The sequence below is a fragment of the Melopsittacus undulatus genome, chromosome 6, assembly GCF_012275295.1.
Source record: "Melopsittacus undulatus isolate bMelUnd1 chromosome 6, bMelUnd1.mat.Z, whole genome shotgun sequence".
In the NCBI taxonomy this organism is placed as follows: domain Eukaryota; kingdom Metazoa; phylum Chordata; class Aves; order Psittaciformes; family Psittaculidae; genus Melopsittacus; species Melopsittacus undulatus.
The window spans coordinates 45,024,630-45,045,730 of record NC_047532.1 but is presented as its reverse complement, the minus strand read 5'-3'; the positions used below and the strand labels follow the sequence as shown (position 1 = coordinate 45,045,730).

The 21,101-nt window shown below is 48.1% G+C and overlaps 1 protein-coding gene across 1 annotated transcript; it reads right to left on the bottom strand.

Moving 5' to 3' along the window:
- Positions 1–2,581: 2,581 nt before the first annotated feature.
- On the bottom strand, positions 2,582–3,920 carry SOX2 (SRY-box transcription factor 2). Its single transcript, XM_005146929.4, has one exon. The coding sequence runs from the start codon at positions 3,668–3,670 to the stop codon at positions 2,723–2,725; it is 948 nt and encodes a 315-aa protein (XP_005146986.1). The 5' UTR covers positions 3,671–3,920; the 3' UTR covers positions 2,582–2,722.
- Between the last annotated feature and the right edge of the window lie 17,181 nt (positions 3,921–21,101).

Sequence of the window (21,101 nt, the reverse complement as noted above, 5' to 3'; positions counted from 1 at the left end):
AGCAAAGGCTCGCATTCTGAAAAAGAACATTTTACTCCTTTCATTAACGTAAAAGAAGTAGATAAGGTCGGGAATCTGCAAAAATTGCTGTGCTAGTCAGCACAGTACTGGGACAGTGCAGAAATCAAAAGGACAAAGGGAAATGAACTACAAAACCAGGCAGTAAGCAGTACTCCACATCTTCTCGTCTGGCGATGTTGCTTTTCAGCTGGATACCACGCTTCCAGGATGCAGGCCAGACCTGAGCCGAGGCAATGGCACTACCAAATAAGAACCAGAGCCAGTCATGAAACTTTTTCGTGGGGTGGGATTCTTTTTGTGTATGTGTATGGTTTGGGGGTTGTTTTTTTTTTTTTTGTTTTTATTTTCCCTGCCTTCTTCCTCCCCGCGCTCCCCGAGCTGGTGAAATCCCTGAGAAAAAAGCTGATTAACACTTGCCCCCCATTCTGGAATGTCCACTCTGCGCCAAGCCAACCATCAGATCCTTTCCTCGCCACACACAACGCACCATTAGCAGAAGACAGGACCAGTCTGCTAGCACAGTGCTCCCAATTTCGTACCCCGTTAAAAAAAATAAATTATTATTGTTACTTGCATCTGTGCCTCGCGCATTTCCCAAGGGAAATTGCAGCCGCCTTAGGAGTCCAGTATAAACCCTAGGGCTTCAGGGGTGGATTGAGGACTACTGCAGCGGCTGCCCAGCTCTGCAGCACACCGGGCCCTGCCCTGCCAGGGCCGATGGGCCCTGTCACTTTGCGGAAGGCAGACCGCGGCAGCCAGCGCGCAGCACCGCGGAGCATCGCGGAGCCGCCTCCTCGGCGATTGCAGTTACAACTGTACAAAGTAACACTCTACCTGGCACGGCTGGCGTATTTCTCTTCCTATTTGGAGGGCGCCACCACTTCTCTTTGGGTCTGTGACCGGCTGTGGAGAGTGTCCGAAACGGTACTACACCGCGCTGGCAATTTAAGAAATGGGATTCAAAAAAGAGCTGTTATAAAGCGTGAAAGTCTCTGGCATTCTACTGGGTTTGTTCGTTTGTTCCCTTTTTGCTCTTTCTCACCTTTGCCAGGCCAAGCGCCCCCTCTACCCCCACCTCTCACTCCTGTGCTGCTCAGGAGCCAGGAGAAGAAAGTTTGGGATGTCCGGAACAAAGGGAGGGAGCGGGGAGCGCTCAGTCCAGCGTCAGGCCGGGGGCCCCTCAGAGACCGGGGGAGAAGGCACCATGGGGAAAAGAGAAGTAAATGATCCGTAGCTACCAGAGAGGCGGCCGCTCCCAGGGCCCCGGCCCGGGCCTCCGCTCCCGAGCCCCGCCAGCCTCTCGGTCCCGCCGGCGGCAACAAGTGTCCAAAAGCAGACGACTGAGAGCCCCCGTTACCCCCCATACCGCAGGCTCGGGAGGAAAGGAACAGGGAAACGAACGTCCCCCTCCGCCTTCCTGTCCCCCCGCAGGAGACGCCGGCCGTTACTCCATTACAGCTATCGCGCCTTCTCTATCCAGCCATATAAAAATATTCATGTGTCCCATATATCGCTGCATTATTTATCGTACTCGGTTGGCTACGATGAAACCTTCCACAGCATGAATTATTTAAAAAAACATCTTGCGTTACAAAAATAAATCCAAGACTCAAGCGGAACTTCAGTGTCCATATGTCAAAAATTTATTTATCTCAAACTGTGCATAATGGAGTAAAAACTTAACTTGAATATGTACCTGTTATAAGGATGGTATTAGTTCAAATATATACATGGACTGTCGGCAGACTGATTTCAAATAATACAGCCGAATCTTTAAAATACAACTACGGAAAATGAGGAGGAAAAAAAAAAAAAAGAACTTAAAATATCATCACAATAAATTTACAGAAATATTACAAACCATAAGAAAATATTTCAAACACAGTAATTTCAGGTTGGTAAATATTTTTCCTTTTTTTTTTTCCTTTTCTTTGAACAGAATGAAGTCTGGAAACAAAAAGTTATTATAAATTAACAAACGGCGTGTGAACCTGCATGGCAATTTCTGCTTTTTAACAAGAGTAAGATAAAAAAAAAATAAAAAAATTTAGTACAATTTAAACGTTTGCCCTTTCACAGCAAACCAAGCCCATGGTTCGCAAGTACTCATCCTACCTTTTGTGTCTTTTGTACAATTTCTAAAACCATTAAAATATCCAAATGATGTAAAATAATTTCCTCTCCTCTCCTGCAGCTGCTACAAATCCAGCTGCCAAAGCCACAACGCTCCAGTAAGAGTCTGTTTTTTAAAAATAATTGGCAAATTCGCGAGTTTGGGGTTTTTTTTATCCTTTCTCTCTATTACCAATGGACATTCTGATTGCCATGTTACTTTTGATAAATACTGTACAAAAGTTGCCTGCAAATATTAAAACATTTTCCTCTTCTCTCTTTGAGTCTAGCTCTAAATATTATTGGTAAAGACTTTTGCAAACTTTCTGCAAAGTTCCTACCGTTTTCACTAGAACTTTTAAAAAGTTTTGTGTAGTTGCTTCCCCTCCGAGATCTATACAAGTTCCTTGTCGGTTTAATTTCTGTTCCCCCCCCCAACCCCCCCGCCCCCCGCCCCACGTTTTCTCTGTACAAAAATAGTCCAAAAAAAAAAAAAAAGTCCAGAATTTCTAATAAAAGGTTTTTTTGTTGTTTGTTTTGTTTAATTTTTCTTCCCCCCTCCCCGCTCCCCCCCCCCGGCCCCTTTGTCTTACATATGTGATAGAGGGAGTGTGCCATTAATGGCTGTGCCAGGAACAGGTGCACTCTGGTAGTGTTGGGACATATGAAGTCTGCTTGGGGCAGCTGGTTCTGGTACTTCAGCACCTGGTAGATACATGCTGATCATGTCCCGAAGGTCCCCAGCTTGGCAAGGAGCCCTTGAATGAGACGAGGAAGTGACTACGGGGGGACTGGAGCTGGATTCCGTCTTGACCACAGAGCCCATGGAACCCAGGGCCATGCCCGGGGTCCCTTGCTGGGAGTAAGACATGCTGTAGGTAGGGGATCCGTTCATGTAAGTCTGCGAGCTGGTCATGGAGTTGTACTGCAGGGCGCTCACATCGTAGCGGTGCATGGGCTGCATCTGCGCCGCGTTGTGAGCGTTCAAGCCCGGGTGCTGCGGGTAGCCGAGCTGCTCTTGCATCATCCCATAGCCTCCGTTGGTCCAGCCGTTCATATGCGCGTAACTGTCCATCCTCTGGTTCACCCCAGCTCCCAAGGTGGCCCCAACCCCTACCCCGGTCGTCATGGTATTGGTGCCCGGCGCCAGTAAGCCCCCCGGCAACGTGTACTTATCCTTCTTCATGAGGGTCTTGGTTTTCCTCCGGGGTCGGTATTTATAATCCGGGTGTTCCTTCATGTGTAGAGCTCTGAGCCGCTTGGCTTCGTCAATGAAGGGTCTCTTTTCCGCCTCGGATAAAAGTTTCCACTCTGCCCCGAGCCTCTTGCTGATCTCGGAGTTGTGCATCTTCGGGTTCTCCTGGGCCATTTTCCGGCGCTGCCCGCGGGACCACACCATGAACGCGTTCATCGGGCGCTTCACCCGGTCCGGGCTGTTCTTCTGGTTGTTGGCGGCCGAGTTGGAGTTGCCTGTGCCTCCCCCCGAAGTTTGCTGGGGGGCGGGAGGTTTCAGCTCGGTTTCCATCATGTTGTACATTCAAACTACTTTTGCCTGGAACCAGCCTTGAGCAGAGAAGCGAGGAGCAGCCGCAGCGAAGTCCCGAGTCGGACTTTTTTTTTTTTTTCCTAGGGAGGGGTAGGAAAGGGGGGAGGGGGACTCCCCAAAACCACACTTGGATCAAGATCAGGATCTTCCTCTTCGTTGATGGATTAATAATGCTAATAACTGCTATTATTGCCGCCGGAGCCTCGATTTTAGAAAACTTCTTCCTCCTTTTTCCTTTTTCTCAGCCCGCCGCTCTCTCTCTCTCTCTCTCCACCTCAGTCTTAAAGAGCCAGCAAACTACTTTACCCCCTTTTGCAAACACACACACTCTCTCTCTCTGCCTTGACAACTCCTGATACTTTTTTGAACAAGTTAATAGACAACCATCCATGTGATGGGGGCTTGTCAGGGAATAAATGTGCTCTCCCCGGCCAATCAGCGCGCGGCGGCTCCGCCACTGAGGACAAGTCTCTACCCCCGGTTTTGCATGAAACGGGGCGGGGGCTCGGAGCCGCCGGGCCGGCTCGGCGGGGAGGCGGGCCCGGAGGCGGCCCAGGCAGCCACTGGGAAGCCTTTGTATCCCCCCCTTCCAGCAACAGGTCACACACGCCTTTTGGAGGAAGTGGGTAAACAGCATTGTTGCTACGTGGGGTTTCCCCCCCCCCTTTTTTTTTTTTTTTTTTTTTTTAATTTGGCGTTGGTTTGGGGCTGGGAGAAGCCATGGGGCGAGCGGAGAGGGAAAGGCTTTCCCCCTGCCCCCACCCCTCTTTACCCCTGTCTCTCGGGACGAAGCATCCCCCCCGGCTGCGCGGGGCCCGGCGTGTGCAGAGCTCACCCCGTCCAGGCCGGCCCGGATGGCCGAGCACAGGCCACCGCCGGCCGGCGCCAGGATTCCGGGCAAGAGGAGCCCCGGCCAGGTTCTGCACAGGGCCTCTCCCCTGCCTGCCGCTGTCGGGAGCCGAGTTTGCACCGCACATCCCAGGGAGAGGCTGTGCCCTCCCGCGCCCTGCTCCGTTCCGGCTGTGGCGCACCGCACCAAGCCATTCCCTCCAGCCTGCGGCATCGGAGGATGGGGTTTGTCCAGTGGAAACACGGATCCCCGAAATGTACAAAGCGAGGCAGGGACCCCCTCTGCAGGGGCATGGACCGGACCCAGCGGCCTAACGTTGCCCGTGCCTCTGGTGAGGGCGGCGGCGGGGAAAGTGGAGAGAGGCTCAGCGCGGGGCGGAGGGAAGTGCTCGCGCGCTACAAATAGGCCCTGCTATTTCTCTTGTTGTCACTACAAGGGCCTCACAAAGCCCCGGCTAAGTTTACTTCCACCCTCTTGTTGCGATCTTTGTTGCTAAAATGCACTTGACGACAAAGGAAGGAGGGGAGAGGGAATGCGGAGGGTGAGAGGGGGAGCCGCTCACCGACCCTGCTCCACGTGTGCCTCCCCATCCGCTGTTCCCCGCGCTGCTCCCCGCCTCCCCCGCCCTGGTGGGGCTGCTCCACCTTTAGCTCCGGCCCCCTCACAGCGTTAAGGCGGAGGGAGATCGGGACGGAGGGGGGGACCCCGCGCAGGGGCCCGGGTGCGGGGGCTCGGCGGGCGTGAGTGGTGCGGGCAGAGCCTGGGTGCCCCGCACGGACTCAGCCGTGGCGTCGCGGCGCCCCCTGCCGGTCAGGCCGTGCTCCTGGCGGGGAGACGCCGCCGGGAGCCGGGAAAGGGACCGGCAGCCGGGACCGGGGGGAAGGGACTGGGCAATTACATCCAATCTAAATAATAATAATAATAACAACTATAATAAAAACCAGCCAACGAATAGGGAGGCATCTTTTTTTTTCTGCGTGTGGATTATTCAAATAAATCCTATCGGCTTCAATCTAATTCGAAAATGTATATATAACCCCTAGATAAGTGATAGGTTAAACCGTCGAAAAATAGGTGCAAATTACGAGATGTAGGATATAAACGAATTCTGATTGCCCAGACACTCCTGAGGGCACAGTGGCTGTTTACTTTACTATTGTTCTCCCTGTAGTCTAGAGTTGATAACGCTATTAAAAAACAACAACAACAAAAAAAAACCCACACGAAGAAAAACCAACAACTGCCCCCACCACTAAAAATCCTAAAATAAACAAACAAAAAAAAAAACAAAAACCAACCCACACAATAATAGCATCAGAAAAACCCAACCCAAAACAGCCTTAGGTATATTTAAATTCTAAAATAAAATTGAGGGTGGTGTTGATCATAATAAATAAGCCGATAACTGAGTGCTAGCTGTGAGCAGGCAAAGTGCCTTTCGCTCTGGCTGTAGCGGAGGGGGGTGGGGGTGGTGTAAGGTGGAGGTGCTCGGCTCTGTGCTCCACGCAGGACAGGGCTACGTGGGCTACGGGTGTACCCAGGGGGCCTTTCGGGGCCTGGCACTTCCCTAATTGCATTTATCATACAGATAAAGGATGGGAAATGCCTAACGATTGTGTTATCGGGAGTATTTACAGCTCTATTTTAATTAACAGTTTTAATTATCGATGCAATAAACTATCTGGCACATATACATAATAATGCACTGCAGAAAATAAGGTGGGGGGGTGGCTCTTTTGGGGCATTTCCTGCTTTTCCTCTGGGCATGGAGCTGTGCTTGGTTGGGGATATGTCCACACACACCGGGTGGAAACAGGGGCAGAGCAAGATGCTGGCTATGAAATAAAATAAAAACCCCAACATATTAAATGGTCCCTGATTTTCGGTATTAATAACAATGACAACACCGCTCTCTAGAAGAACATAGCCACGTTGGAAGGGAGGCCTGCAGAGGGACTGTTTAATCCGAGTGGATTTAAAAAATCGTTGCCTTTGGTATAATTTATGGAAATGAAAAGTGCCTACATTAAACAAATAGTCTGCAAACCTTCCCAGGGTTGGGCTCTGCGGCACACACACTCTTATTTCCAGGTTATGATTGTCTTGAAAAGAAAATGAGTGTTAACTACTTGGATTTTATGTATTTATTGTTATAACACTCACCAATTTCTCTAAGAGCTCCAAGGATGCAACCTATCCTGTTAACTGTATCTGAAATAATACACAGATTTTCATATTATTTCTTTTTCCCTGAACCTGCTAGTAACCAATCTAAAGCAAACTATAAAGCAGTCTTGTGGAGATGGGAGATTGCAACCCATTTTTTGTCCTTAGCTGCAAATAGAGGTTTAACTTGCAGTAATTAGGTGAGAACTAGCCAAGCATCTTACTATTATGATGCTTGTTAAAAACGCTTCTTTTCTGCATCTGCATTTGAGTGTGTTCCCCTCCACTCTTAATCTTCTTATGGAAATGAAGGCGAACGGCAGGGAACCTGCAGAGACTTAGAGAATGTCCTTGTTAACTGGAATTTCTCAGCATTGCTAATTAGCAGAGTTTGACGACCACCAGTATTGGGGGAAGCTCTGTTTAGCCACTCACAAACCCTTCCGAGGAAGAGCAGACTAATTTTATTTTGTAATTAAAATCTGAAAAGGGCCTTATTTGACAGTTAGGGCTATGAGAGTTTTATCTCCCTGTGAAATAATTACTGCCTTGATAACTCAATTTTCCACAAAATGTCAACTATGAGCTCCAAAAGTTTTAATTTCATTACGTTTAAAAAAAAAAAAAAGGAAGGAAAGACGAAAATGTACAGAGAAATTCCCTCTCCCCCTTCTGATGCTGCAGCAGCCCAGCGCTCGGTAGACGAAGTTAGCCAGGGAAGTTTTAACGCACTGACAACCACAATCTCTGGGAAATTCAGATATCACACGGTAAGTTTACGGTAGTCTCCCGAGGAAAAGTTGAGGAGATACACCCTGAAATGCCCTAGAATGAGGAACACCTTTCGAGTGGAGGGGGCAGGGGGAACCCCTCAGCTCAGCCAGACTGGACCTCCTTCCCCAGCCTCTTGCACGATCCTGAGTGGAGAAAAATGCGGGGTTTCCTCGGCCACAACATCTAACACGGCGACGCACGGAGACTCAGAGACAACAGAACAAGCTCAGAAGAATTTTCCAAGTTCGGCGGAGCCAAGCGCGGGTGAGGGCTGCCCAGCCTCCCCGGATGCCCCCCCTCTTGTCCCCACCGCTGCCCCGGCCAGCGGCCGCCGCTGTGAGAGGCCCCAGGGCGGCTCTTAAGGGAATCTGGGGGAAACCGAGGCGCTGGAGCAAGTGTAATCCACTCTGCTTACGTTTTGGATATTTTTTTATTATTATTTAAAACGGTTTAATCTCCTTTTTGTCCCTGCCTGTCCAGCAAGCAGCCCGATTGTCGCTCTCAGAAGTGGCATTACACGTACAAACCGAGGAGGGGGGCGAGACACGACCGCTCCCGCCAGACCCCATTTCGCCCAGTAATTTCATTCAAGGGCTCTAAGGACCCTTGAAAGCCGGGGAATGCACAGGGAGCTCCGCGGTCCTCCCGGCCTCCCCTTTCATCGTCTTTCTCCCTAATGAAACCGCCGGGCTAGCACACGTGCGGCCGGGCGGCCAGCACACGGCCTTCGCCCTCGCCGGGCCGCAGGGCCCGGGGACCCCTGGTGACATCAGGGGACCCCAGGGGAGTCGGGCGCGGGTACCGCAGCGCCCTCCGTGCGGCCCCTCTGATACCTCCCCTCCGGCTGCGCCCGCAGCACGGATGAGAGCGCTGGAGGTTGGGGCCTTGAAAAAACAAAACGCGGGGAGGTTAAGAGCAAAAAAAAAAAAAAAAAAAAAAGAAGGAGAGAAAAAACGCAAAACAACCCGACCCTGCTTTCTTCCAGTGCCACGAGAAGAGAAATCGAAACAAAAAAACGAAACTCGGATCTTGGGACGAGTTTAACATAGACAATAAACAGCAGAAAAGCCGGCTAGCACCCAGCACCTATCAAAGTCACTTTAAAAAGGCTTCTCGAAAAATAGAGAAAACCGATTGTCCAGACATGCTTCCAGGACTCTTCATTAATAGCCAACAGCCTCCTCAAACTCTTCAGAGTTTTTTCCTGCATCTAAAACAGCATTACCCCTACGTCCTTCCCAGAGGACGCATAACCGAAGCCCGCACTTTTCCTTTCATGACCTTAAAAATATATAAGAAAATCAAGCACCAGTGGCGAGAATAAACTCAGGAATTACTGCACAACATAACGAGGTGAAATTATAGTTGAATGTAGGCCCTTTAGCGGGAAGGCAACCCCCTCGAGCGGGGTCCTTTTTGACAGTCTATTTAAAGTTACCTTTCCTTACTACTTTTATAAGAACAAATGAGTTTTATTTTCTCATTGTAGTCGAATGAACTCATGTATATTAAACACAAAACCCCTCCTGAAGAACGCTAACTGCTTTGCTTAAACCGACAAAGGCACAAAATCCAGAAGTGAATGTTTCCAGTTCCTGAATACGTCCCCTTAACTATCTCAGGTTAGCAGGAGAGAGAGACTGGGGACAATTTCTGAAAGTCCTAATGCCTAGAAGGGGCTATCTCAAATGGAGATGCATTGTCTTTTGCTCAAGTTGAGCCTTTTATTTTATTTCCGTCTTTACCTTCACCATCTTTGTGTTGACTTAAGAAAATAATGGTCTAAAAAAGTGTCTGTTCATGGGATCACAGGTATTGCCAAATCAAATGAAGTACTCTTTGGCCCCAGCACAGTTTTGATGGAATTATTCCGGCTTCTCCGTTGAATTCTCAGTTTCCCAAAGAAGCTCCGTCGGTTTCAATGGGAAAGCTTGAGGCACAGCCTGGGGTGCTTCAAGGCTGCTTCTCCTCTGAGCGCACCTCAAAACCCTGGCATCCCGAGGCATGGCTTGAAAGGTACATTAGAGGGGGAAAAAAAAAAGGGCGGGGGGTGGCGGTGGTGAGAATCGCTTTCCAGTGATTCTCAGATCACTGACACGATCGCCCATAATGGAGCCAAGACGGTGACTTTTATCTCGCTGTTTCTCATAGTCCTTAATTTGGAGCTCATTGACAGGACAGACGGTAATGACACTTTCAGAACTGTTATGGTCTGGAGTGACAATCTCTCCATCTCGCCCATGGTTTATTGACACCATGGGCTCATTGTGTCAACTTAGGCTTGTGATTTCAGAATTCTCCAGCTACGGGCTCTTTGGGGGGATTTTAATTCAAATTATAGACTAGCTATCTATATTGTGAATTCATATTTAGGCGGCGCTCAATCGGAGCAGGGAGACGGTGCTATAAATAACAATACCACCAATTCCCATGGTGTTTACCCACTATCCTCTATCCAAAGACCTTGAAGCTTTTCCCGAAGGCAGCCCGGAAGGGAAGCTAAGGTGTCTTGAGGGGGGAAGCCCTGCCATACCTCGGCATCCCCCTCCGAGGCTTAGGCCACGGATGTATGTGGGACCAGAGCGACGAGAGAAGCAGTTTAGACACGTAAAAATGGGGAGCACCGCTGGGTTGGGGCTGGGGGTTGGGGGGTACCACAGCCTTTTTCCAGGGAAAACATGGGAGAGTGAGGCTTAGCTAAATACCGCATCCCCGCAGAAGCCTTTCTGGTGGGGCGGGATGGACGCGGGGCAAAGGCCCACGGGTGTGCCCACGGGTGTGCCCACAGCTGGGCAGGCCCCGGAGGCGGGTGAAGTCAGGTGCAAGGGAGCAGCTGAAGGAGAAGAAAGGAAAAGGAAAAGTGGGAAACTGGCATTTGAGGTTGTTTTCCGGTTTGTTTCTTCAAATCTCCTCTTCCACCGCTCGGGAGAGAGCTGCAGAAATGCCGGCACCCAACCCTCCTCCTTCCAAAAGACGTAAATAAACAAAAAATGCACTTTTTCTCCAAGTGGGGATAAACGAGAACTAACACAATTTCCCCCTGCCCCTTGCTGCCGGCTGTCTGCCAAGCCTGGGACCCGATCCCAGATTTACAACGTTTGCTCCCTTGAGTAAGGTCCACAGAACACAACAACGCAGCTGAGCTACAGACCGAGCTCAGGAAACCTGCATTTTGGTTAATCCCCGGGTTTGATATGCCAACTTCTGTCCTCAGGAGGGGGCAGTTTACGACTCCTTTACAGCCCCGTCACAACTCCTTTTGCAAGGGGAGCACTAACAGCCCCTCTCCTGGAGCCGGGTTAATCATTCACCTTTCAGCAGGAGTCACCGAATTTTTTGTAAAGTGCCTCCTGTAAAATACATTAAACGATGTGTACCAACCGCCCTGTGCTTCTTCCGTTTCCTGTGGTAATTATATAATATTTCTGCTTGTCGCTAGCTTGACAGATCTATACAGATATATTTTTTCCTTAATTCCCTTATATATACCCGACGCGTGCTAACTACAGAAACAGTAAAGGAATCTGGGAATCTGGGAATTCCGCTGGGCAGAAAATCTGTGCAGGGCTCTTGCTATTATTTATAGAAAATGCTATGTCTTTATTTTGGGCGCTCTTACCAGAGAATTGCCTTACCAGGATTCTCATGTGGAGATCAAACTCACAGAATGGAGAAAGTACACGCAGCGCGACAAACAAGAATATTTCATAAAAATGTATTAATATATAATTAATAAAGTGCAAAAGTTATTGTGAGACCAATAACTATAGAATTAATTTAATAGGAAATATTGCGCCGTTGTGACTTTCATCCAGACAGTCAACATGAGATACAAAATAACCCCAATATAGTAGAAATAATCTGGTTTCCATTAGTGTTTCTATTCACACGCAAGACGCATAACCGTGCTGGGTATTACCGCAACTCGCAAACACCACCAGGAAATGCCCTACCAAGAGCTAGGCAGGTGCCTATAAAACAAGAAACTAAGTTATCTAAAAAGTTGGTGACAATAGAGCTCTTCGCATATTTCGGCTAATCGTTTTATATCACCCAAGTTTCTTTTAAATCTGTCATCTCCACAGTAAGAAAAATCGTTTCTGGGCATTCATTCAGCGTTTCTTCCCTTTGGAAGATTAGGAGAGGAGGGATTTTGTTTTTCATTTTGCTCCTTTTTACGGGACGGAGGGGAGGTGAGACGAGTTTACTCGGGTTTAAACATGGTTTTAAATGGTATGCATTTTAGATTTTTTTTTTTTAATGAAAAGAAAACGTTCAGCACTGTCAATGCTGATTTATGTAAGACACCTTGGGAGCAAAACACAAGCTCAAGCCTCTGAAAGGCTGGCATTTGCTGACAGCACCGGAACACAGAAATCGAGAACGAGAAAAAATTCATCCTTGTTTTTGTGCCTGATGCTCCCAATAAAGAAGTTGGTCTTTTGAGGGTGCGCCGCTGTCCGGCGACCGGAGCCGAGCTGGCTGCGCAGTCCATCAGCAGCATCCCTGCTAGAGGTGTGAAGAGCAGCAGATACCGACAATTCAGTAGGACTCGACCTTTCGGGGATCTCTGCTTAGAAACAAATCAATGGATGATTTTTTTTTTGTTAATAGTTACTATTTTAGGTTTGTGTAACCCCAGAGCGAGCAGCACAAGCTGGAAGCAGCTTCTCTTTCCGTGGCTTCTGGGCTGATGTTTCCGCTCACTTCGCCTGTCTCTCCTTCTCTGCCCTTACTTGAACGACCCCCCAACCCCCCCCCAACGACCCCGAACCACTTCCAGGAGCCGGCTTCTCGCTTTTCCCCTTTAATCCCTTCCACGCACCCTGGCTGTCACCGCGGGCGCCGTCTCTCCCGCGGAAGTTTCCCGCGGGCAGTAGGGAAGTCCCGGCGCAGCCGACAGGGGGCGCCGCCATCCGTGCTCGTCACCGCCTGCTTGAGGAGAGAGGGAGCCAGGGGCCTGGTGGGGTCGAGTACAGATCTTCAGTCGTCGTGGATAAAAAGAGATTAAAGGCTAAATTCTTTTTTTTTTTCCTTATCAATTTTAACCAACTACGAAAATGTAGAGCTTTTATCCTTTGAAGTTTGCCAGAAAGAAACTGTTATACCGGTTGTGAAACTACATCGTTTCAGACCCAGTGAACGAGCTGCGGAGTGGTAAAATAATTTAATTAAAAATAATAATAATATGAGGACCCGCGCTTCCGCAGAGACACTTAAAAGCTGACACATGCCCCTCCGTCTCCCCTTTCCCTGGCGCTCCCGATGTTTCGTGACGGCCGTTTGATGGGAATAATTAAAAAGGGAATAAAGGCGGACTAGGTGGGGGCTCGCTGGGGCAGCCCCGCCGCATCCCCCGCCCCGGCGAGGCGGAAAACCGTACAAAAGCGAATCACCAAAATCATAAATCAAATGTTGCTCTTTTTCAGTATTAAGCATAAATAAAATTGTAACCGGCTACCCACTTTCCCCCTACTACACAAAACTCTTCACCTGTATTTAAATAGCACGTCTTTAATTACAGCAGTTGGGGATGTATGAGGCTGAAATGAAATTAGCAGTCATTACCAGTCCTTTAACTCTGTGGTGCTTTTGATCAGCACTAAATTAGCTTTCCAGTCCTAACAAAGGCTCTATAGCAAGCAGTGGGCTGTAAATAAGACAGCTCGACCTGCCCTCAACACCTTTTCTCTTGTCAATCACAGCTCTATCATTCAGCCCGAGATTAACCTTTATCTACCAAATTCTTACCAAAAAAAAAAGGGGGGGGGGGGGGGAAGGGGAGAAGGGGGGCGGGGAGAAGAGAAGAAGGGGAAAATCCAGCCTCAACTTCGCTAACTATAACTAAAAAGGGCTTCCCTTTAAATGGTATTATAATGAGCCAAGTGTCAAGATCTATCTCCCAAGTCCAATTCCCGCGCCACAGACGGCAGCGTTAGACCGAGGCAGTTAAATATATTGATTCATTTTCAGCAGCCCCGGGCACGGCCCCCCGCACAGCCGGAGCCTTGCCCGGCGCTGCGCCGCCTTCTCCCCGTGGGTGTAACCTCTCTTTCGGCGCTCGGGGCCCGGGGGGCCCCTCTGGGGCTCGCCCCCCCTCTTTCATCGGGAATGGGCTGGCAACCCGCGACGCAGGCGGGAGCGCAGCCGCCTAGCCGGCAGGGAGGTGGGGCTGCGCGCTGCGTCGCCGAAAGGGGGCGCCAGAGAGCGAGAGCCGCGCCAGCGCTGAACGCCCCTGAGCTCTCAGGTAACCGCGGCGCGGGCCGCTGCAGCGCACCTCGCGCACGGCACCCACCGCCCCTGCAGAGCACCCCTGCCGCAGGCACCTCCCGGCAAACGCAACCGACGGTGCCTCTATACAAGCGGCAAGATGGCTTCGTGCTTGCTGCCAACCCCGTTGCGCGCTGCGCAGCTGGGAGCTGAAACCCCCCCCTTCCGCGGCTCACCCTATGTGGGAAAGCCAGAAGAGCGGCCCCGTCTGAATCACCCCGGGGTGGCGGGGGAGTGTCCCGGCTCCTCTCCAACGCAGCGGTGTCCCCGGGCAGTGCGCGCCGGGGTGAGGGGCGGGCAGCGGCAGCCTGTGGACGGGGCGCCCTCCTGCCCGGCGTCACGGCCCCTATCTGCTCCCGCGCAATCCCAGGGGAGCCGGAACGCGCACACGAGTGCCCGAGGTTAACGCTGCGGAGCGCAGAACGGCGGGTCGTAGGTGGGAGCCACATTTCCAGATCGTTTTAAAGGTCACGGGGGAGGAGGGGGCAAAGCCTGTGAATGTCAAAGTTGTGCTGCAGCTACTTACGTGTCGGTGCCAGAGCAGGGTGGTGGCTAGTGAGAGCCTTGATTGGCAACTTGGAGCGAAAGTCCGTGCGGAGCCTGAGGCCGGCGCAGCCCCGGGGGTCTGAGCACTTTCCACCGGACAGAGGCAGCTGAAGGAAGCTCGCACGTCCCCTTCTTCTCTCCTCTCCTCTCCTCCTCCCTCCAGGACAGAGAATGAATCCATTTCGGTTTTTCTTTCCCCGGCTCTGCTTCCGTTTGCCTACACATCCTCCAAGTCCTAGCCCTAGCTTTTAACTGCAGTCCCTGGAACAAGAGCGGGAGAAAATCGTTTATGGCTTAAAAAATCCAAATGGCTGATTTTTTGTGTGTGTTATAAGAATGCACCCACAACAACAAAAAAGTCACTTCTCTGTCCCTCACCGTACAGAAGAAGAATAATAAAAAAGCTTTATATTTTTGCAGTGGGTATTCAAAGATAATTTGATGCCATTGTTTCTGCTACAGATGGTTCTTTTTAATACAATAACACTGCTCTTTGTGCATACTACACACAATAAAAATCGAAAGCGTTCTCCTGAATAACCATTTTGTTCTCGCTTGTATACAGGCCAACAAAAGCTGCCGTGAGGTAATGGGTTCTGTTTATTGAAGCTATAGAATAGAGGTTTGATAAAGATTTTTGTATATGGGAGGAAAAAATAAAATAAAGACCTCGCAAGGTCGAGCTGATCTCTGCGTATTTATTGCCACTGAAATATTTTATCAATATATATCTTTGAGTTGCAGCTGCAGGGATCCCTCCCTCTCTCCCCCCGCGCCCCATCCCTAATCAGCCCAAACATCTGTTTCTTTGAATTTGGGGAGATCTGCAGTCGCGGCCAGACCTCCAAATAGGGACTTGAGGAGCGAGCGGCCCGCAGACGAGGGACCCCGGCCCCACGATGCAGACGCCCATCTTTTGCGATCTGCGGTCCACGCACACTCACAGAGAAGCAAACTGGGGGCTACCGGCCACCGGGACAAACGCCCAGGATTTCCCCGCGTGCGGGCACGCGGCGTGGACGCCAAGCACTTTCCGCGTCGCTCTGCCGCCGCGCCGCGTGGCCGGTGCTCAAGTTCCTCGGTGCCTCCCGAGCTAACCCCGCAAAGCGGGAGCCAGTGCCCCCCTCCGCATCCCACGGAGCGCACCGGACAGATGCAACCGGGCGTAAGACAGCGCCGAGGTTGCTGCGGGGTCTCTAGCAGAGTTCCTGTGCGCTATAACTTTCTACTAAGTAGTGAATAAATTAGCACCGCCGAAGGAGGGAAAAGCCAAGACCCACAGCTATTTTTATCTTGGAAATGGTTTCACAAGTCAAGAATTCCGCGGGCAAAAGCCTCCCCGGTACCTAGTTTTGGATCTGGTTACGGCTGTAGCAACTCGAGGAGAGCCACAAAGCAAAAGAAAGTGCTTAGACAATAGGGCTCTGCGGGGCAGTTGTTAGTCAGTGACTGTGTTTGTCTACCTTTCTATAGGAATTAATGCCATAGTTCGCTGTGCCTCTGAGCCAGGACTGACAGTAATCCACCTCAGTGACTTCTGCCCTTTGTGTTTTCACAAAACTCGGCTCACTTGCAGCACGACAACAGCACGGAATAATGACTTTAACCTTCAAACATAGTTTAATTAGCTTTTTCAGCAAACTAAAAGATGCTCAAATGAGCCCTTTGACAAAAACTGACCCGCGCCTTCCAATTCTACTTTCACTTTTGGGACTCAGACGTTATTGGTTCCCAACTCGTCTGAAGTCATCTAATAAGGGATTATTTAGGAACTATTACCCACACACCAATTAAAGCCTCTCCGATGAAATTCGGAAGACAAAGATAAGCATCAAAACGGAAAATTAAACTATTTGCACATGGCTTGTTTTTTCAACAACCCATTTTCCGTCTCAGGATAAACATCTTCGCTCCTCCGCAGGGGCGGGGAGGGTGCTAGACTCTCCGCTGGGGGGCTGCGGAGCGGAGGCTGCGTCCCTGCCGGACAGGGGGGCGAGCTTCCAGGGGACGGGGGGAGCTTTTCCTTCCAGGCTTAACGTCAAGAGAAGGCTTGCAAGGAAGGTGGCAGAGCTCACCTCCACGCACACGGCTCAACCTCCTGTCATTCTGCAATAGCCTTTACATGTGAAGGGTGTGTGTGTAAGTGGTTTAAGTATCATAAGTGGCATAAAAGATCTAAACGTGACAAAGTTCAGGAAATCAAACAGAACTTTCCTAAACTGCTAAAACTGGCGAAGAAAGTACCGCTCCTCTTGAAGAGGTATTTTATTTCTCAGAGCAGTGAAGGAAAGGGATTAGTAGGAAATGCGCATTTTGCTACCTACGGTGGTTCTTTGATTTAAAAGGGAGCCAGGCTCTGAACAGTTTAATACCGACTTATGATGGAATTTTTTTTTTGCTTTCCAGGCAAAACACCCCTATGGCTCAGAAATTTTAAATCGTTCTTAACCGCTGTGTACAAATTTTGGAGTTTCCAGGCAAATTACATCAGCATCCTACGGCAAGCTGACAAAGAGATTCCAGGAATGCCACGCATCTAGGAGGGAAATACGAATCCTTCTGGTTAGCCTGAAGCACAAAATTGGCTTAAGGCTCATTTTGCAGATGACCAAAACCGCAATCAACAGTGTGTGGACCAGGTGGCTGCAACTTTCTAACGCTCTGCAGCAATTCCAAGACTTTCGGGGGGTGCCGGGGGGAGAAGAGGAAGGCGGGGAAGGGGGGAAGGAGGGAAGCTTAAAAAAAAAAAAAAAAGAAAAATGTGAACTATAGATTGGAAGGACTCTACAAGAAACTTGCAACTCGTATCTCACCATTAATTTTTCGCCTTGGTCTGCGGAGGGCTGGGCTTCCTCATGGGCATCGGCACCCGTAAGTCTCTGTGCCGAGATAGATCCCATGGAGTGAGGAAATTAATGCCCTAGACTGGCTCTCACGATTCATTTTAACCTTGGGAAAAAACCCACCTGCACCCAGGTGCATAGGTAAAATAACGGATCACTCTCAATTTGCGAAATGTATTTGTATCTCTATATCTTGCATATCCAAACAGAAAAGACAGGTAAAGTGTTGCCAGAGGCTGAGCACAGGTGTCTGACTCACGGTTGTGTCCAGAAAAAAACCAATCTGAATTTTGGGGTTCTTATCCAGGACAAACCGCTGACTCTGTTTTAAAAGAGGGGGAAAGAGCCAAGCTACTTCAGCATTTCTCGCTCCCCGCCAGTATTGCTGCCCTTGCTGTGGCCGCGCTGGCTCCCACAGCTGCTCAGCCACAACCTCCGCCGGTTCTGTCGCACACGGATCTTCTCGCCGCCGCCCCCGGACTTCACCTGCCCCGGAGAGTTTGAGATTAACACGGAACAGGACAAGCCTTCGTTTCGCACTCAGAGTCGCTGACAGGAGTGTTAAAGTTTGACACTAGAGCGCTACCCCGAATCACCCACGCCTGCCCACGGCTGCCGCTGACATGCGGGATCGAGCAAGGGGGGCCGGGTTGCCCGAGGGGCTGCCCAGGTTTCCTCCGAGGTTTTCTTTCCCGGGGAGAAATGATAATTTCCAGCAGTTCGTCCCTCGTTTCATTTTAACAGTATTCAGGGTTTTCTAACCAAAAAGCTACGTGTGAGACCTCTGGCACGCTGCCCGTGTACCGCAGTACAAACACGTACAGTCCCTGGAAATGCTGGACGGGCTTCCTACCACCCTCCAGCTTTACAATGACATCTGTGACACACCGGTAGGAGTTTTTTTTTTTTTTGGTTGTTCCCTAACCCCTCTGCAATATGACGGGAAAAAATCCAGTTACTTGAAAGCAAGGAACCTGTAGCTTACAAGAGCTTCTCTTGAGGAGGTGCAGGTTTGTGCAGCAGGCAGGCCTTTCACTGTCCAGAAATGCAGGTAAGAACTTCACATATGACACCTAGAATGGGAGATCTTTCAACTTTATTTTTTTTCATTATTCCTACAAAAGACCCAAGACCTGCTCATTTATCACCTCAACATTTACTGTAATAATTTTGCTGTGTGATGAAAGATGACCACATGGTATAGGATAAATTTCTCTATGGAAGAATAGCAGAAAGTATGGCACTGCTAGTATTCTGTAAGCATTCTATCCAAATGTCTCTGCACGTGACACCTTCAAATCTTTAGATATCAACTTTCTTTGAACTGGACTTTTTTATATACCAAAGATGAAATTACCAAATTTATCAAATGAATTTATCAAATAAGTGGAACTTGTAACAAATTCCTATGTACCTTATGGCTGCATTACAAATAAGTATTGAGTCTGAAAATGTTTTGGTAAATAACAGTAATTAAAAAATAGACAATGTGCATGCATACTCACACAGTGTGTATACATGTTACACTATACACTTCATGGCCACTATACACATGACAGTCTACAATCTAGTGCCTGGTACATACATGGAGTACAATACTGCACATTTATAGGAGGCAGAGGTTCCTTTCACACATACTTCCATACATGCATATGGAGTTTGCATGTGTTCTGACATCTTAAAATGATGTGACAAACATGATTTAGAATGTTAATTCAGAATATATTACCATGGAGTAAAGTGACAATCCACAATGTGCAGGCCATCACTCAAAACTTATGTTCTCATTTCATGATTATTGCTGTTAGCAGACTGAAACTGCAAGGGAGAGAGCCAGCTGGGCAGGAGGCTCCCAGTGAAGTCCAGAGAGCTTTACACTGGCAATATTCTGCCTGGCACTTTCTTCATCATCATCTACTTAAGACACAGGTGTGTCTGCCCACGGCTGGGGGGGGGGGGATGGGGTGGAACTAGATGATCCTAAGGTCCTTTCCATTCTATGGAAACCTATAACCTATGAACCCTAAATATTCTGTGATTCTACAATTCTGTGAATTTGGAGAAGTTAATGTTTTCCTCTGTGGTTTCTGTACGGTTTCAAGTAGTCTACCATCACCATCTCATCACAGTAACATCTGCTGATCCTCATAACCCACAGTGATTTAAATGACTTTATACAGTATGTTCAGTGTATTTGGAAATACCTAGATTTAGACAGACCCTCACAATATTTGCCTCCTATTATTATCAGTTTTTCCCAATACCTGTTTTCATTCTAGCTATTATAAAACTCAAGATAACAATCAGGGCCCATAGTGGGCAACAACACATTGTACTCAACACTTTCTCCTCTGAACAGCATAGGCCCTAAACAGCAACCCCTTTGCATAATTTGAAAACCTCCACCAGTATTACAGAGTAGCAATCCCAAGGTAAAGAAATACAGACTATTTGAAAGAGCATTAATAAGTGAGAATATGCAGAAATGAGGGATAGCTATTTGCATCAGGAAAAGGGCAAAAACCTCATACTGTAGCTGGCACTGAATTAAAAACTGTACAAGGGATTAGATATCAACCACTTCTATCAAACCCAAGGCCCAGGAACCTAGGGGGAGGGAAGTGTGTAAGAGCAGATGCTTAGAAGGTAAAACACCCCAATTAACCTCATTATCTGTTACAAAACTGAACTATTAATATTCTGGGTTTTTCAAATCACTATTGTTATTGTTGAAGAAAATCTGTTGACTATAGCATGTGTTTTGCTGCAGTCTCCCAAATCAGTATTGCCCTTCTTAAGGTCAGGGGAATGTATCTTAAACCATTCGTATATTAAAAAAAGAAAAATGCACTGTTATTTTAATAGGCATTGTGGAGAGTTTAATTTGTATCTGTATTAAATTAAACATATGGCGAACAGGGTATAATAGATTTTCTATAATTTAGCTGCCAATGTGGCAAAAGAAGCCAGTTACTCTCACCAGCAGACTTGTCAGTGGTTTGTTTACTAGCTTATTTGAATTAAAATAAAGCTTCGCTTCTGCTGACTGCACATCATTATCTGTGAGACCATAATCCTGCTAGCAAATCCTATATCTTCCAGAACTGGCTCTTTTGTTTGGGATTACTGAGAGCTTAGCCTATAACAAAGAGGAATAAGGCATCCCTCTCATCCTCATAATTAAGTGTGGGGAGTAATTTAGAAACAAACGCAGAAAGATGTACAATTTGGAGTTCTGCTTCTATACAGGAATGGGGAACAGAAAAGGCCAAACACTGATTATGTTAGTACAACGTTTAAACTATTAAGCTACTGTACAACAGGAATCCAGCTTTTAAAAACAAATGGCAACTATCAATAAAGCATTAAGTTGCTTTACACTAGAGACATTTTTTGCTAATCTAAAGGTATGCTGGAAAATTTGGGTGGAGCTTGAAGACAGAAGACTCTTTTAAATCTCATTTTTTTACATGTACACACTACATACGCATAACTTTTACAACATCTCCATTTTGAAATTAAAGAGCATAATTGATGAAACTTGATTTGTATTTTAAAGTATCCCTTAAATGATTTAGCTGGTTTTTAATGAAAATATTTACTAGGAATATCTCTGGCAGGTGAACATGCCTGTTTAAGTGCTCTATTTTAACGCAACCAGATTTTATATTTCTTTTGGAAAAGCAAGCAGTTTGAAGCTGTTAGCAGTTTACAGCCACTTTAGAAATGACTGCAACTTTCAGGAAGAGAATAAAAAATGTTTTGAGATAGGTATTTTAAGGTCAGTCAGAAGTACATCAGCAATCTTTTGACCCTGTTGCTCTGGCTGTATTCATGTCAGTGAATGACTTTTCTGCTCAAAACAAGAGTTGTGTTATATACAAGTTGTAGAAATTAATAACTAGGCCACAAAAATAGAAGTCTCGGGAGTATACAGATACACAGTATCTATTTGCAGAGGGCTAATAAGGAC